Raw genomic sequence first — 19,125 nt, 5'->3', positions numbered from 1 at the left:
TCTTAACCATTTATGACGTTATTCCCTTTAGGATTCATTAATTTGTACCAACTAGGGGCAAACACACATCCTGACAATATCATTAAGAAAAGGATGCCTGAATCGTAAACAGGCACACACACACACATGAGACATTCCTTGGTGCTTTGGAAATACAGGATCAAATTAAAAACTAGAAAACAACGCTTAGAAAAAAACACACGCACACATACACGTGCCCTGGAACTTATTGTACCCTTTTTATGAACTTTTTACACCGGGGTCCGGGTGCACGGGTTGGGACCTTTTTTCACGTCACATTACATCGTGACATGCGTATCCAACTGTTTTTTGTTTCTGTTTGTTTATTACACTCCTTCTAATACACTGCTCCTTATCGAAAGCGTCACCACCATCTGCATTTTTCTACCAAAAAACCCGCTAGAAGGGGTGGGATAATGAAACCCTTTCAACAAAACAACACAGCAAAGGTGTATCTCTTCATCCATCTTTTCCGCGGCCCATCATCGAGCGGGGAAGATGGGCGTTTGCTGTTGATTTTTTGTTTCTTCCCTTCCACCGGAACCATTTATCTTTGGCTCTGGGTACTTACTACTGGCTTAATTCTTTTCCTCCATCGGTACGGCTAGTCCTGGAGTGTTTTTTTACCCCCGGTGGGCCTTGCCTCAGAATTAAATTAATTTCTACGGATATTTAACGCATGTTTTACACCAGCGCACGAGTGCGCGGGCGCGTACTGCCTTCTCCGTGCTAGAGAGGTGTAGTACAAGAAGAAATGTTGAGCAGCGGAGCCTGGCGTCCTCGGATGACAGCAAAAAAGGGGTGTTTTGGTGGGTTTATTTCGTTGGTTTTCGGTTGGCTGCCTAGAACCGCTCGCCTCGCTGCCATCAAACGTGCGATAATTTATGATTTCTGTACGCATTTTCATTAACTCGTTTAACTTCTTGTGCCGGCGGGAGTGGGAAGCAAGCAACTCACTCACTCGGAGTTTTGCCTGGTAGCGAGTACCACGACGTCGCCTTTGCGAGCTGCCAGCTGCATGGAACCGCCCGTAGAAGAGCAGAAGAGCAGACAGGCCCCGGAGGGTTGCTGCGAAGCGTAACCCGTGCGATGATTGTGGAGGACTATTAAAATCATGCTTCATCAGTACGGGGTGGTGGGTGTGGTTCCTCTTGCCGAAAGGAAGGAAAAACACCCAAGACGCATCATCATCATCATCATCATTGTGGGAGCGTTTCGGGCGCGGTGTTCCGGATCTGCCCGCGTACGCAAGACGGCAGACAATTTATAGGGACTACCCACATCGAGCGACGGCTTTCTTCGCTGGCGTACGTTTGGTTCGGGAGAAGATGCTCTTTGCTCGTGCAAATGTCAACCCTCGATCCCCCCAAAGCTGTCCAAAATCGTCTACAGGGGAGACTTTCGCAGCGTGGTAGTACTGCGTCGAGCTGGAATGATTTATGCGGAGCCAAAGGTAAGCTCCATCATTCCAAAACGCTGCAGCAGCAACATTTGGCGAAGTATGCTACAGTGACGAGCAAAACTTTCCTATTGGAAATTTAATTAGTAGACCGACCTATTTCGCTTTAGATTAAACGCGAAATTATCGTTTAATATGCTTGCTTTATGCAAGTTTGTAGAACAGTTGAACTTTGCGGTTACGTTAGGTTCAACAATTTTCCACCCTAAAATCAACCACACAACGACACAGTTAACGGATGCAATTTGGCTTTCCATTTTCCTTGGGAAATAGCACGATGGCCTCATCACACCCTCCTCTTGGGAAACACCCATCTCATTGCTCATTAATGTCATCATAATCGAGTTTAATTAGAGCTGCATTTAGCACCCGCTTCGTTGTGTAGCGCGCTGTGACACTCTCTTCACAGAAGGACGTCCTCTCTACATCTGCTGTGACGATTGGTTCGCTGTACGGTGTTGTGGTACGTCAAACAGTGGTAATTAAAATATTAATTAACATAATAAGCCACACCTGACACGCTTCTTACAGCGTCTAGCACGGCGTTTGCATCCAGCAGCGAGAGACATTAGAGACGAGACGACTTCTTGAGCCGGGCGCGGATCAATGTCACGCCGGCTCGGGTCGAAATGATGCGTCCTCCCCAAAAGCAAAGGTGTTGAAGCGGTCTCTAGAAGAAGTCATCAGCCGTCTGTCATGTGGCATTTTGTCACCCTGTCAGGCGGGAACAAATTAACCCGTTGTTCTGTGCGTTCGAGATCGCGTCGTCGTCGTTGCTCCAAAAACTGACACGCATATGACACCGATAATGGAACACAAAATGGGTGACATTCGCAGCAAAAGCCGATGAGAAAACCGATAGGCGCATCAATTAGCGTGTTTGAAAAAGTGTCACGATGGAGGAAGTGGTATAAATCCTTAGCGCTGGTTTGAGAAAATTTGCCCAAAATTCATACGAGTCATCGAGCAATGCGAGCAATGCGAAGGGAAAGCAACAGCCCCCGCCGGGAGGGCAGTGGAGAAGGAAATATTTATCCTTCTTAACCTTTACCCGGCTGCGGCAAAGTATGCAAAACAACAAATAGTAGAGACGAGCTCGGGCGGTCGTGCGGGGTGGTGTTCGTTCCTCGTCTGCTCTCGATATCGCTTTTCCTACCCGGCTGTTCTGTTCGTCGATTCGCCCCACAGCGGCGAGCACACAGATAAATTATATAGGCGCGAGTTGTTGTAATCTCATCAATTTGGGGTGTTATACAGATCGTTTAAATTAGAGCACATCATCGGCGCTCCTTGGAGTGAATCCGGCTGCGTGCGTCGTCGGACGGCGGCGGCTGACACAGGGCCGAATGTCTGCGCGCTGGTGTGCTGGTGAACCCGAAAATAATTTCCGCACACGAGAAGAATGCCACCAATTCGGTGGAAAAATGTTTGAGGGCATGCTTTGCTGATATCCGTGCACGCCAGGCATGCTAACTACCGACCGACCGAACTGTGAGTGAAGGTACAGGAAGGAGGAGGCTAGTATGTGGGGGGAGGGGGTGCCTATGTGTTCTTTTTTTTGTTTGGTTGCTGTTGTTGTTTACGCGATGCTGTCTATTTGTTTCATCTTTTTCCCGAAACGCAAGGCCCCGTTGCCGTTTTGGTGTGGATGGCCCTTGTCGTCAACCATTAACATGTGCAATGCCACGCAGGATTCTAAAGTAAGAGGTGCGCACCACCACCAGCATCAACCAGCTCCTGTGATTCCTGTGAGTGTTGGTGTGAGAGGTACATTTACCAATGTCAACAAAAATGTGTTACGCATAAGCGGAGATGTGTATAAACCAGGAGGGAGAGAAAAAAAAACGCAGTCAACAATATACAACAACATCAAGGCGCACAGCAGCACACTATTGTCAGGATTTTAAAGCGTCATAGGTCAAAACGTAGATTTTAAACACGGTACCACAGATACAAAAAAAAAAGCGCGAAAAAGATGAAAACTGAATTTTTGGCATACAGGCGAAACATGCCAAGCTTCCAACGAGCCGGAAAGCCGAAAACAACGCAACGATCCGCGACAAAATTTGCTAATAAAACCCCCCCTTTCCCGCGTCGACGCCGATGCTGGCACGTACACTTCCTTAAAGCTCTCTTTTAGAGAATGAAAAATTGATGGTTTTACCTACCGAGGGAGGGTTTTTTTCATTTGGAACTTAGTGAAATAAATTCAAAAAAGAATTTTTGCGTTTTGTTCAGATTGTGGAGCGCACAAATGATGTACAATGTATAACATCTTAAGGTAAAATTTGTTAGGAATTAAATAACATCATTTAAATACAAAATGTACAAAATTTTGCATACCTTCAGGCGCTTTCGATTGGATGACAGCTAAGTATCTAAGTCGATCATTTTGCTTAGTGCTTAGTATTCAAATTAACGATTGAAAAAGTCCAATTCGTTAACCATAAAGAGCGTTAGGCAAAGATTTACCTATTGAATAAAATAATACTCCTTAAAGCTCTTTAAATTTGAATCATTCCATTTAATTCTATATTTCCTCTTGCATCGCCTTAAACGAGAGCGCCTTTCATTAAGCAACCTTAACAAGCGAGTAGCGTTTTAAATTCAGTTATTATGAAACCGTTTGTGTTTAGTCTCTGAGATGGGAATGTCTCGTACTTCCTTAATGTGTTTAACCATCACTCGCTGTTGCCGTTTTCGATCGATGCTGTCGAATTGAATCACGCACGCGAATCACGACGCCTGGTTTGCTGTCATCTTGTGCCACCCTTGAAACGAGACAGATACACCTGCTATCACACACACAGTCACACACACACACACTCATCTTGCTTGGATGGTGTGGTGCCCTATTTGATAATGCTATTCAAAATATTTGCACCGTTCGAATGCATGAAATAGTCGAAATATCTGTCCACTGTTAACCATCCATCTTGGGGTGGTGAGTTTAAAGGAGCAGAGTTAGAAAACTGGGGTGGGTTGGGGTGGTTGTGAATAGAAAGAGGTTATGTGGTGGGTGGACAAGGCAAGGTGGAGAGAATGAGAGAGAGAGAGAGCGAGATAGTGATAGCTATTTTCCGCGTTTGTCTCGCGTCACATGCGCACGAACGATTGGTGGTTGCACGGTAGTATCAACACCGTCCGCTAGATGGCAGCAGCTGCTTAGTGTGCGGATGAGTTTTTTTTTCTTCTTCGTCTGCTCATGGCGTGCTGCCACTCCGTACCGGGTGGGGTGGGGTGGCAGAATTTTGGGGGTTTAAATTATGCATGTAAACTATTTGAAAAATTCCCAAATAGTAATGCTCTCTTCTCGGCGTCGGGTCGGTCGGTTTTTGGGGGCACCAGGGGCACCGGCAGCAGGGTGTTGCTAAATGTCTCTATTTTGTGGTTGATATACTAAGAGCTTCCCATTGGCCTTCAATTGGTGAGGTGGTTTTAGATAGCACCGGCACGCAACAGCAAGCGCCCGAAACGGCAACACAGATCGAGCCGATCTAATGTGCGTTTAATTTATTTATTTTATTTTAGAGCGCAAGAGAGAAGACCGTGTGCGTGTACATTGCGCGCTGTCTGTTAGTAGATAAATTTGGGTTCTGTCTGTGTGTGACCCAGAGTGGATTCATCGAGAATGTACAGTGAGAGAAGAAAAAAAGTCGGAAATTGTTGTTTGCTCAACATCAGTCTGCTCATCCCCATTCGAGCATACCTTCGTCCTGTTGGAAAGAGGATTGGGTGGTGGCCACCAAAAGCTATTCGAGGAAAGCAACGTGTAAAAATTCGACAAATCCCACCCTACCACCTCTCTCATTGGAAGGATCATATCGTCCGCCACTGTTGGTTTGTTGAAATTTCAATTATTGTCGATAGAGTATTTCGTTGACCGCGTGCGTACTTGTTGGTTGGTAAGTTGCGGCCCGGGGTCAGGGGTACAGGATAGAAAAAATGGTGTGTTTGTTTTGCTATGTGTATCGTAACGCACTCGCATGAATGTGCGTAAATTAGTTGCCCGGTCATCATCAACAAGATTTTGGGAATGCCAACGTTGGAAAGCGGCAGAGTAAGCATCTTTTGCATTCCACCATCGGGCTAATGGAATTAAGACGAAATAACTAGCTAGAACTAGGATTTTGCAACACTTTTTGTATTTTAAACCCCTTTACAATTCAACAAGGACGCATCATAGCGATCCATGAAGACTTCAAGCTATTTTCTCAGTATCCAATTCTGGTAGCTAATTTCCACCGGCACATGCATAAAACTTCCCTCCCCAATGCTTACGACTTGCGAACACGCGGTGACGGTTGCCATTTTAAACTCTCAAGTGTTCGCACATCCGCACACCGATCGAGATCGTGCGAGATAGAGTGCAGCACGCTGGTCGTCCCTCTGTGTGTGAAAGATCCGATCCTTGCGATGCGGTGCTTCCAGTAGAAATTCCTTTCGGTCGACTTGCATCACTCGTGCATGGTGGTGGTGGGATAATATAAAAACTCAATTGCCGCACCGGTGCCGACACAGTCCTTTTGGTTGTGTTTTGCCCTCCTTTATTTCTCCTGACCAATGGTCCAAAAGCGAGCAAGACAGAGTGCGAGCGATCGGAAAGATGCTGCGAAACCAATCGCAAACTGCCGCCGCAAGCCGGCCATAGCCCTTCGAAAGGCCTTTTTGGTCCGGGGCTGGTGGATATGCCGGCAAGGAACTAAAAGCCGCTCTTTTTCCCCCCAGTGTCGTTGCGAGAGTGCAGCGTTTCTTGAGGCCCTTGCTTCGGTATGTGTCCCTTTGACCATCTTGCCACGAACTCAAAGAAGATACTCATATACACAGAAGAAAAAAACACAACAACGCTGATGAAGCCTTCTCGTAAATCGTTTTTGCCAACCAGGTTGGCCAGCTTTGCAGGTTTCTTGTTTTTTTTTCGGGAAATAAAACCGGGAGGTAATGGGAGAATTTTCGCGTGATACTTTTCTTTCCCCCGGCAAACGTTGTGTGCGCCTCTTCTTTGCTTTTCTTGGGTTATGGTTGTTTCTTTTTGTTTTACTCCAATCTTTTAAGGACACACTTTAGCTCTCTTGCTCGCTTTGTTTTACCTTGCCGGATCGGCAAAGAATGCCGAGCGATGCGGCGTGTCTCCCAGGCGCGTTCCCCCCTGGAGCGTGGCCATCACACACACACACCGGGGAGGGAAATTATCGAAAGTTGGAATGTCGATGCTTGTTTAATTAGATTTTTCCAACAATTTTCGGCTGAAAGGCGCGCAAGGGACCACAACAAGGGGATGAGGATGGGATGGGGGAAAGGTCATGCCAGATAGGGGTGAGCCATCGATGGATGAACCAAAGAGGCGAAGCGAAACCCCGTCGGCGATCGGTCCCGGATGTGAAGTTGTTAAACAGGTTCAGCACCAACCAACGTTCCCGCGGGAAGAAGGAAGGTCTTGATTGTAATTATGTTTGCATGTATGCGGAGTTGCATACACAATTGCACAGTGCACACAGTGAGTGTTGCCTTTGCCACCGATGGGGTGGAGGAGAGGGGGATATGGAGAGGATGCAATTGAATGCTACAAAGCATCATCATAGGTCAATGTAGCATGTACTCCGCTGAGCAGCAATTAGAGTTTATTACATTCCTCTGGAACGGAGTCAGGTTGTTTGATATTAAATTTATATAGTTCCAACAACTGCCGCCAGGTGCGGAGTTACTAAATCGTTTGCGCTCTGTTTGAAATATTTCAATTAGTAACCAGTTCAAACTACTACTAATACTATTCTTATGTTTTTGCACTTTCTTCCACAAACAGGATACAGTTCGATGTCGAGTAGAAACTTCCCTCCCTCATTCTGGAACAGCAACTACGTTCCACCAACACCTGCCCCAACGCATCACCAGGTAAAGGAGCGGACAATCAGCATCAGTTCTTCCAATTCTTTCTGAAAACACGGATCGATTTAACGGCCAAAACATTCTTCTTTTCTCTCCCCCATTTTTTTTTTCGTAGGTTTCTGACCTTTACTCTACCGACGGTGGCTATTCGGCGGATCCGTGGCATGCGGCACACTACGGCTCGTACGCACACGCTGCCCATGCGCATGCCGCACACGCCCACGCGTACCATCACAATATGGCCCAATATGGCAGCTTACTGAGGTTACCGCAACAGTACGGACACACGTCCAGGTAAGGGGAAAGGGGAGAGCAACAGCAGTAGCAACAACAACATCGATGAAATTGATCGATTGTGACGCACACAAGAATTGGGTTTACAAACTCTTTTGAAGGGGAGTGCAACTGCAATGGTACTAATGGCTTCTTCATCGACTCTTCATCCGCAGGTTACACCACGACCAACAGACGGCACATGCGTTAGAAAGTGCAGCGGCGTACACGAGCTATCCAACGATGGCAGGTTAGTATTACGTTCTCCATTCTTAGCTTTCCCCTAGTTAGGTGTGAAGTGTTTCATTTTGCGAACAGATCGCTTATACTTGGAGTTATCCAACGGGATGATGCACTGATGCCGGTTTCAGAAGGGATGCCTGTTTGATGTCGAATGCTTTTGAAATCCTTCGCTGATACACACGGAGTTACGAAAAACAAGCCCCACAGACTGCCCAAACAGTTTAGGGCTCAACTTCATCATCTCGTCTCTTCACGTTCACGTAGTACTACACTTGTCGGCGCACTTGAAATCCTTCTCTCTTTTTTGTGCCTTTCCGCGCCGAAACATTCCGACGGCAATTTGTGCTTTGTTTCTGGCCGGGGTTTTCTCTGTGTTTGTGTGGGGATTTAGCAGCTCCGAATAGCCCGGTGGTGCAACATTGCCGGAGTCGTTTGGCGGGTCGTTTAGGAAAGGAAACGTAGTTGATTTTACCGTGGGGCAAATGAATCAGATGCACAGCTTGGGTGCGTTGGAGTTTTTCAATGTAGCTACAAGCAACGGACACATTCGTCCGTTATCAAACATGTATCTCGGGTCGTTCGTTTTGGGTGGGGTGGTCGAACATCATTGATGATGATGTGGTACCAGTCATTTGAATGATAAATTAAGCGCTTGTCCATGTAGGTGTACCTTATGTCTTTGAGGCCCATAATGTGTTTGCAGTGGCCGTCGGCAGGAACAAACGCAATCAAGACGTTGTCGATGCAGATGAGATGTAAAACTCAGCATGACCATCGGCTTGATTCGTTATCACAAAGCCGTAAAGGGCTTTTTTTATTGCACATTGTGATTGAAATTATTGTTTTGATACAATCTACCGATATTTATTGCCTTGTGGTGGTAATAGTTAGTGCTTGAACGACATGACCGGCTTTTGAAGATATTGATTTTAACTCTTTGATACTACATTTCCCATAGAGAGTTACGTAGATATTTAGGTCAGAAAGGAAAATTGAACATAATGCTCTTCTGCTTAGCGGTTGGTCCGTTAAGGAGGGTTAAGCTTGAACCACTCCAGTACCCTTAGTTACAAGCATACAACCAGGGTAATCCTCTTAGCATATATCCTCCTCTTTCTCTCTATATATCCCATACTTTAGCAGTGCAATGCTGTTAAATTGAACCATCCGAATTCTTATTCTAATGCACTCGAAGAACACGTACCACCGGCTCGTCACCGAGTGGCACCAAACGATCAAAGAGACACGGCCATGTATTTAGCTTTTCGCTCTAAGGGTACATCATCACACGGGCACACGGACGGACGGACGGACCACGCGCTTCTTATTTTCGGTGTCCACACGCGGCTCTCTCTCTCTGTGGTGTGTTTTGTTCCCGCTAACGCAGAAGATACGCAGTGCCGAATCTGGCAGCGGAATGTGTGGAATGCGATTTGAAACAAGCGCGGCGCGACTATACGATGAAGCTAAAATCGCCCGCTTTGAACACCAAAAAAAAAACGGTATCCCTCCATACCCCTCTTCCAAGCCAGCGGGAGCAGTGCACGAAAGTGAGTGCTGGCTGAAAGCAGATCACGAGATGCGGGGTGGTGGTTTTTTTTGTGTTTGTTTGCTGTACGTGTTCTACGTCCCGCTGTTGGCGCGAACCTTGCGCCGAAAAGTGCGCGAGAGCAAACATATATCGTCGCGAATGGTCCGGCCGGTCGGCAGCAATCGAAGGAATGTCAACCCGGGAGTCATCGCTGTCGTCGTCGTCGTAGTCGTCGTTGCCGTCGTCAGGTTCGGTCGTGTTGTCGATCGCGACAGATTTCCCGATGACATCTCTACGCTACTGGTTTTTTGTTGCTGTTGTTGTTGCTTCTTTGAGGAGAGGGTTTTGGGGGTTTTTGCCTCAGTGCCGAGTGTTCCTAAGGCACTCTCGGTGTCGGTGTGTGCCATGTGTGGTGTGTACACACGCACGCCGCCGCCGCCAGGACCCAGTTTTAACTTCACCTCACCGGTCCGGCCGAGAATGTGGCGAGCGAAATTGGGCTTTGGAATGCATTTGCTTTGCCGTTTTCGTCACCGCCGCCGAAACATTAGCTCTAGCCATCCCATCCCAACTGGAAGGGAGAAGGTTAACTAATCGATAATGTTTAAAAAAAGCACTGAAAACCGATCAAATCAAACATAACATTCAGCATTGCGATGGTGGGGCGGCCTTTCTGAGGGCGATGAGTTCCCCGGATGAGGAACGAACGTTTGCCCGTCCGCCGACGTTTCCATCATAAATTATCATAAATGCTTCTGGACGGACATCAGCGGGCACGATTAGGGCATAGTTGAGGAGTCGGGCGCTTTTTCGGCGCTTTTCTGGCGGCAACTTTGTGATGGGGCTCCTTCTGATGCTGCTGCTGCTGCTGGCTGCTCCATCTTCTCCACGGACACGAGAGTATGATTGGCCGTCATTATGATGGATGGCATGCGGTCAGTGTTAACTTGTAAGCCGACCCGCAGCATTGAACGGGTCGGGCCTCTCTCTCTCTCTCTCTTTCTATGGTTCTCTGTAGAGTAGATGAAGTGACAGGTAATCGCCTGTTGACAGCAGATAAAACTGCTAAACTGTCAAATAAGTAGATAAAGCAAAAAGTTGCAAGCGTTTCGGGATTGACAGCTGCTGTGCGCGGGTACGCTTTGAAGCGGAGACGACTGGTACTGGTGTTCCGATGATGTTGAAACACGGAGGCAATATGAGAGGAGAGGCATTATGATTTAATAAGTATTGAGTTGGCATATTATTTCGATTCCACAACTGTGACAGACCTCATCTGTCTTTTTGATGGGGAAGTTTGTTTGGTCTTTACAACACTTTACCGCACGTTACATTGTCAACTGACAAGCGTTGCGTTAAAGTTGCAATGTTACGCCCGACACGGCATGCCCAGGTGGTGACAAAACTTTGTCCTCATATATCACCGAACGGGGGTTTCTGCCGTATGGAAGACTCTTCACTCGGAAGAAGTACAAAGCAGTGCTTTATATCCACGCACACACACACACACATACACATGAACGCATGAAGTCATCCTTATCAGCACACTCAAAGGCAAAGCGTTGCTAGTTGCTGTGTTGTGTGTATGACTCTCTGTTTGATCTAAAGTTGGTCCTTGTCGGACTGGTTCTCGGACTGGCAGCAAAAGAAACTGAAGGACCAAAGCACACGGAATAAAGTGACATGGTTGAGAGAGGTAAGAAGGCATACGACAGGGCTGTTGTGTGGGACTGCGGGAAGGCAGCAACACACATCAGGACATAAATAATTGCATTTTCCATTTCCCATCATGAATAAACTTTGACCCAGGATGCAAAGTAAAGCGGGAGGACGACGACCGTCCAGCCAGGGACGTCCCATGAAGCTTCTTCTGAAGCCGGGTTTCGCTCCGTGCTGTTGATGTGTCCTTGTACTGTCCGTTTTTCCTTACGCCAAAGGCGGAGTGAAGTGAAGGAAAGGGATCCACAGATTATACACAACGATGAAAACTAATATATCCCCCAGGAAACACACATATACACACACCCACAGACACATTGACATCCCCCGAGGGTTCGGGGTTTCGTGTAGCGTTGATCCACTTGACTCCGAGGCCCGTGGAACTTTGCCCGTATGTAGAACGAACGCAATGTGCAATACTTGTTTTTCGCCTGGAGAGCGGGAGGTGAGTTAGAGAAGAAAAGCGGGAAAATTTATGTGACACATGAAAGAAAACTTCTGCCACGTCCTTTCCCTGCGCCACTCTCGCTCTCTGCTGTGTGTTTGTGTGAAGATCTGTCGGGGTGTCCTTTTCTGGAGTGGAGAAGAAGGAGCACACATATCCAGGGCAAAAAGCCAGGAAGTTTTTGCCATGGGTGTGCTGCTCTGCTTTTGCAAAAAGGACAATTTGGCCCTTTGTGTGTATCGTCAACCGTTTTCATCGTTGGTCTCCTGTTGGTGGCCGGTGTTGGCCCGTGTTAGCTAGTACAGGCAGTTGCGTAAAAGTAAGATGGGGTTATATGTGCGAGCCCTTGTATGGTGGGGGAACTAGCCTAGGCTTCTGTTTCAGTGTGTGAGTGCGTATGTGTGATGAATGATTTGTAAGCTATTCACACACTCTCTCCCTCTCTCTCTTTCTCTGTGTGGTCAAACAACACGCTAACGGCAAGGATCGGGACCATAGTCTATAGTGTCCTTACGGCATTGGAAGTGTTGTTACGGGCTGTTGTACGATAGTATCGCTTCCCAGTAATGAAACCAACCTGCAACCTCTTTTGTACTAATATCGATTAATTCTTCGAGTATGTGTTGCGCCAGCAGTTCGAGCATAAATTACACTCGAATTTCCTTTGTCGTGTGCGCTCTCGTGCTTTAAATCATTCAGCATTTCAAAAGCGACCGCCGACCAAAAATAATCGCAGTCGGTCGCATTGGGTGGTCATAAATTACCCTAAAATCAAAACACTGCATGCACTAAGTGTGCTATGGTAAGAGGGTTTTCCAAAGGCTGCGCTTTTAAGCTCTTGGTGCTGCAAAATAGGCAAGAGCGTTGGAGCTGCTTGGGTATGTGGTAAATTTATGAGCGATCGATGCCACTTCCCAGTTTTGGAGCTACTTTATGCCCATTCATTTCATTTCAATTACAATACTTTCCGCATTACGGTATTTGCATAAGAAATATCGCAGCAGATAAATGACACTACAATTAAATTCATAAGCTTTCATCATGATGATTGCAGATCATTCCGCTTTTGTTTTTGGTGAACACAGAAAGAGAAAAAAGGGTTTCCATTTTTCACCCCATTTTTCCATACGCAATAATTCCCCAAAAAAAATAAAATAAAATAAAAGACAAACCATCGGCCAACGACGACCATTTATAACCAAAGATAAAAGGAAAAATGCCGTGAAGAACACAAAGAAAGAAGAAAAAACGTATGCAAAAATCCCTTTATTTCCCCTCCTGTGGCTTCTTGGTGGCTTTTGAAATTTGCCGCCCATTTGCGGGTGTCCATCAAAATAATTTTCCTGTCCATCATATCAAACGCAACGGACGTGAGGTGAGATGTAAAAGCAGCAAACGACGAACGTGGTGGAAAAAAAGGAAAATCTCATATACGGAAAGTTTTACGAAAATTATGAGAAAAATTCTTTTACAAGTAGTGTGCAGGGAGTCTTTTTCTACTTCCCTCCCTGCAAAGAGTCGAAGAATTAAGCGTGTGGAACACTGTAGTTTAATTTAATGTGCATCATTTCTTGTAACCCCCGTCCACCTAGTTTCGTTTTGCTCATTTGTGCCAAGTTTTTTTCTCCCTTTCCTTCCTAACCGGAAGCCCACACGGGGTGGAAAGAAAAATAAGGAAAAATTGTAGGTAATTCTTGCGACCCAAATTCATTTTCGGCCTGCCTGCCTGCTCTCGTGCTTATTATTTGGTTCGAAATTGCAGCAATTATTCATTTGGTTTTAGAAGGGGGAGGAGGACGGTTGCTTTTACTATAACTTTGATACCACATCAAACGCGCCCCGGGGAACGGGGGGCAATGGCTGGAGTTTGAGATGTTTGATGGGAGCCATTTCGGAACCTTCCGGCACACGCAAAAGCGTCGGCAATTAATTTGGTTAATGGTATATATTTGCCGCTTGGCTAGGCCCCAACGTTCTATGTGCGCGCCAGCATAAGATAGATCGATGTAGGTAGGCTTTGCTGGCTGGCACACATCTCAACCGCGACACCAGAAAGACCAGAAGCCATAATCAAAGCTACCAGAGTTTTGTGTTGTAAGGTTTACACTATACTTCGATGGACGCAGAGTTTTGTACCCATGAACTTTGGCTTTTTCCCCTCGTGGGCCGTTTTGCTTAACTTCTCAAAATGTTTCCCCTTTATATTTTTTTCCCCTTTTATGCTCATTTTTCATGGGCTTCGATAGTCCGAGCAGCAAACACAAAACACACACAAAAAGTGCACAAAAGGAAGGAAAGATTTGCACCAGACCAGGCCCCCGACGGTGTGGTGCAGCAGTCGTCCGTCGCCCGATGGGGGAAGGAAATAAATAATTTACGGGCTTTGCGTTCGACCAATTGCAAAGAAGGGGGTTGCTTGCTTTCGACGCTTTTGCTGCCGTGTCTTTTGCGCGAGGACACGCCCTTCGTTTGATGGTGGTGGTGGTGCTGTGTGTGTGTATGTTGGCGCATAAGTGATGGTGCAACCCCTGCACTGCACTATGGAAGGGTAGGCCATAAAGAGCTACCCAACGGTACGGGCGTGGAGCAGGAGAGCCTTCCGTGCTTCGTGTGGGTTTTATAAGAAGCAGGCCAGGGTTTTTGATATTACATTCGATTGATGTAGAGTTGCCCCTTTTGGAGGACATTGGGCGGAGGTTAGGTGATAAAATGTTATTGATTGTAATTGAGGTTATAGATGGGTTATACTTCGTGCGTATGCGTAATGTTGTTGTCGTAGTAACCCGGGTGACGTATCTAATTCGAAATTAATAGGGCTTTCGTTCACTATTGACTATTTTTGTGTTTTGAAAAATAAAGAAAATGCTATTGTAAAAATTTCTTTCAACTATGTTTTTAAAAAAATATAATCCACTTATCCAAAAATCAAACGAACGCGAGTTTCTCCCTAGCATAGTTGTTTAGTACGTTAAGTGCTAACGATCAGCGCCATCTAATGGGAAGTGCGTTTATGACTGATATTGTAAACAAAACCTATTCCTATTGGACTGTCTCAAAAAATCCCAATATGTGGTATTTTAAATGGTGGTTGATGTTTCTAATTGGGTTTCGTCTTATTGGGGGAATTCGACAGTTGTCACATTCATTTTTGTTGTACTTTATACTATTCTTCGAATCAGTTTCCAAAGTTAACAACATTAATCAACAATCGCAAAATATATTTGTCAAACAGCACAGTTATCAGAAATATAAGAATAATCAATAATATATTCAATAATTTTGTAAAAATTGAAACAGCTTACACAAAAAAGGGTTATCTATCATCTGAATCGTTAAATGTGCAGAATGACCAGAAAATAAATGTTTGTTCATTGAGTTCCATTCATTTAATTGAATATTGTACACATTCAAAGTTTACACTAGTACATACTCCCAACAAAAGCCGTCATATTTGTACTGACCGTAATGTTATACCTTTTCTCTTGCCAATTTCTTTACAGGACTAGAAGCACAAGTACAGGAATCGTCGAAGGATTTGTACTGGTTTTAGATAGTGAAAGATGCAAAACCTTTTGCACGCATAACCAACACGACGAAGGCATTACAGTTACAAAAACTATCATTTAATGGAGGAAAACATTTAAACAAAAAACAAAACAGGAGAGCTACAAGAGAAATGTACACAACGATGCACCCTTGCAGAGTATGAATAAACAGGATAAGCGTGTTTTTTTCGGTACAAACGGCAAACAAACAACTGGAAAACAACAGTGCTTAGACCAGGCTCATTTAGTGAAGGAAAGCATCGAAATGACGTAACGTTGTAGTGAAAGCGAAGCGAAGGTTGGAAATTCTTACGACTGAAGAACGAAATGGAAAGCGCACCCGTTTCGTCCTTATTTTGTACACTTCACCCCGTTCCAGTTTCGTTTTCAACAAGTGGAAATCCCCTCTGTCTCTCTGTGCCCTCCCCTTCCCTCAATCGCTGTGTATAGTAGAATGTAAAGAATATATAGGATTCTCGAGCCTACGATTGCCTCAAGGTGTGCATACATCTTTGCACAATTCTAGCAACGACAAGCGCACAGAAGAATAAGAACAAAAAACCCTTACACAACAAGAAAATCCTGATGAACTGTGTATCGACGAAATGATGGTGTTAGTAGTTATAAGCATAATAGAACAAAATAGAAGAAAAAAAACAGCGAAAAAAGAAACGCACCGAGAAATGTATAATCAAAATCGAATGAGCTCGATCATCATGAAAGTTGAAGAAGAAGAAAAAAAAAGACATAAAGAAGGCATGAATCATTAAGCTAGGCGATAGAAATGTGGTATAGAACCAATAAGACAAGCAAACCAAAATGTGCGTGAAAATGTGCATATTTTTAAAAAGCGTTGTGTGTGTGTGTTTTTATTTTGTTTTTCTTCTTACCAGTGCATCACGGCAGACGAGAAGCGAAAAGGTGCAAAAATCTGTAGGTATTACTCTAGAGATGATGGGATTTTGTTCCAATATAATGGTGAATGAAGTACTTTCTCAAATATTGTTCTGTTTTCTTTTTTGGGGCCACACGACAGCAATCACCTCTTTCAGAAAGAGTTATTCATTCGCTGCACCGTTTTGTGAGTCAGTTTTTATGCTTTTTAAAATCTACGTTAAAATGTTTTTTTCCTTTTATTTCTTTTCGATTGAGTCGCACACCCTGTTTCGGTGATGTGATGCATGGGAAACATTAGAGCAGATTGTGTACATAAAGCAGGACAAACACAAGACAAACATATGATAAATTGTACCGTAACGATAAGCGTATGAACGAAACAGCAAATAAGAAAACAAGTTTGTTAATTTAATGTTATTTTTACCACGGTATAACCAACACAGCAGTTTGTAAGTAATAAAGCGGACAAGCTGCGAAAAGAAACAGGAGAATAAAAAGCGAAGAATTGTTCATTATGATTAGCTGAGCTTGCGCATGAATCATTGCACCACAATAGTAATTGTTTGGGAAGGTGAATTTGAATCATTGTCAAATGCATCGCACAGCATTAAACGCGTTGGAGCGCGAATGTATGTTTGAAAATTTGTCTCTTTTGTCTGAAGAAAAACAAAAAAGGACAACAATGTACACAGAACGGAACCAATCTCAAGAAAGGGTGAAGGTACGTGTAATGTGTTTAGTTATTTTAATTGTGAACCAACCATCTTCAACATAAGCAAATTGATTAAATTCTGACTAATGTTTCGTACATAACCAGGAGCGATGAAAAAACAGGAAGAACAACATGTAAAACGATGATATTAACATTAGAAGGGCGAAAAAGGCACAATCTCGAACTTAAACTTTCACAAAACACACACACACACAACTATACATATAAATATATATACACACAAACACACAATCACTATTATCACTCATCCAAAATGTGCAAGTATATGAGAACGAGAAATAAATGAAAAAGACGTTCGGAAATGAAGATGCTCGAGTACTGTTGCTTTGTTCTGTAAATGTCCGAAAGTGTTATTGAATGTGTTTAAAAAATCGCAAAGATTCCCGCAAGCAAGATCGATCAAAGAAGATCTCTATTTTTTGGTGCCTCCTTTCCATCCTGATGATCAACACAAAACAGACTCTCATCAATGTTTTGTCGCGCTTAGCGCCAGTGCTCTACCATGTCTATCTGCTGCACAGAATCTTTCAGTCGCACCAGCAAACGTTCCAATTAAGCGGAGAGAAGTACACGGGAAGAAGGAATAACCTTTCCCCATTCGATACGGCCGCCAGGCGACCTTTCATCCGCTCATTAATCATTTTTCTGTACCATTTTCCGGTGGCAGGTTGGTGTCCTGCCCTCGGTGCCTTCGAGTGTCCCTTCGAGGGTCCCTGCTATAACCTCATCTGCGTTCCCATCGAACATCGATCGCGAAGAAACAGAGAGAGAGAGAAAAAAAAACAACTCCAAGCTAATACACTCTCTAGTGTGGAGTAGAAAAAATGAACATACAAAAAAGGAAGACAAAAGTGGAAAAAATACCCTAAACTCCTGTAGGAGTAGGATATGCACCAGTATCCGCCGCTGAACAGAAACCGCATTCCCATATAAATTAATACTCGTTTAATTGATAAAGTGTAATGCGTTGTCAGATGTCAGAAAAACTGATTTATTGCCCAAAACATGTTAATTATGGTTGGGTGAACCGTCCCGCGGTTTGATGCAGGCAGGCATGCATGCGTGCGCGTAGCGAACACCGAAAGGCACGTCGTCCCGCATGTCAGCGGTATGAGTGTGTGCGTGTGTGTTGGCTTGTACTGTGGCGGAATAGAGTTGGTCCTCTACGATCCCGTTTCTGGTTTTAGGCTACAGGAAGCAGGAAGCAGACACACCCGTAAGGACAGGATAAATGTGACATACAACAACAAAAAAACGGACAGAATATTACACCACGGATGGTTACCAACAACATCTCATTATAGATTTTCACGTTGATCACGATTCCACCCAGGGCCTGAACTAATGTGCGATACAACAAGAGCAACGAGTGCACCAATTCCAGCACATTCCCACCCATTCAGGGCGGGGACGTAACGATTAGGTTATCAAATTTTGGTATTGCACACCCCGTGGCATTTTTTCGAACAAAAACTACTGACTGCATCTCATTCCACGAGTAAAAGGGTGTTAATGTGCGGAGGGCCTTTGTGACATCGCCGGACGGGGACGCTTGTGGAACATGGGACGCGAATTCTTTGGCAATATGCACAATTAACAAGTAGCGCAGCAAAAAACAAGCCGTTCGTCCGTTGGAAATATTGTGACCAGACTAGTATGAACATGTTAGATGGGCCAAGTTGTCTGTGGCATCAAATCAAAGAACACATTTAAATCGGGGAAAACGAAACTTCACATTAAACTGCCGCTACCTCCTCCCCTTGTTGACTTCGCCGCAGACAACATGTGTTGTGTTGGCCCGTGGTGGCCATTTATCATTAACTGATGGTTTAATAGCACTTTTTTTTGCTACACAAGTAGATAAATGGAGATACAATTTGCGAGCAACACAGATGACTGTAGACAGTTGTCCAAGGATGCATTCTTTGCAAAGAACCAAATTCCATTCCACTTGCTTTCTGCTGAACGTGTGCGAATGATGAGCTGAAACCATCGGGCTCAGCAAGGCAAATCATCCTCCTATGAACTGATTGCTAAGCCATTAAGCAAGGGTTTTTGGCGTAGTCTGCAGGGTACGCACTTTGGGGAATGTATGCGAAAACCACTTGGCAGCAAAGTTTTCCGTTTTCTGAGAATGGCATCTTCCCACGGTGTCACGGTAGACATGGAGACTCCAACAGTTTTTTTTTGGAGGAAGTTTCGCTTTGCATACAAAAAGCGCATACATTGAAGGCAACGACCCGTTTTATAAACGTTTATGAACACATTCCCGTATTGGGTTAGGCAGTTTAGGCAAGAGAAACAGACATCAGTCGCGAACAGTTGGTTTTGCGAAACAAATTTATTGAAATAATTAAAAACAAATAGTTGGAA

At 44.7% G+C, this 19,125-nt stretch overlaps 1 protein-coding gene across 3 annotated transcripts in view; it reads left to right on the top strand.

Annotated features, from left to right (window-relative positions):
* LOC120958373 (protein vestigial) overlaps positions 1-17,058 on the top strand; it is a 48,435-nt gene extending 31,377 nt beyond the window's left edge. For all 3 annotated transcript variants that reach the window (XM_040381120.2, XM_049610469.1, XM_040381119.2), the window contains exons 5-8: positions 7,284-7,372; positions 7,482-7,660; positions 7,816-7,889; positions 15,078-17,058. In XM_040381120.2, the coding sequence (XP_040237054.2) occupies positions 7,284-7,372; positions 7,482-7,660; positions 7,816-7,889; positions 15,078-15,127 (392 nt within the window). In that variant the 3' untranslated portion in view covers positions 15,128-17,058. The remainder of the gene's footprint in view (positions 1-7,283; positions 7,373-7,481; positions 7,661-7,815; positions 7,890-15,077) is intronic.
* The last annotated feature ends 2,067 nt before the right edge of the window (positions 17,059-19,125 follow it).

The sequence above is a fragment of the Anopheles coluzzii genome, chromosome 3 (assembly GCF_943734685.1).
Source record: "Anopheles coluzzii chromosome 3, AcolN3, whole genome shotgun sequence".
In the NCBI taxonomy this organism is placed as follows: domain Eukaryota; kingdom Metazoa; phylum Arthropoda; class Insecta; order Diptera; family Culicidae; genus Anopheles; species Anopheles coluzzii.
The sequence above is the reverse complement of the archived record's forward strand: the minus strand, read 5'-3'. Positions and strand labels throughout refer to the sequence as shown.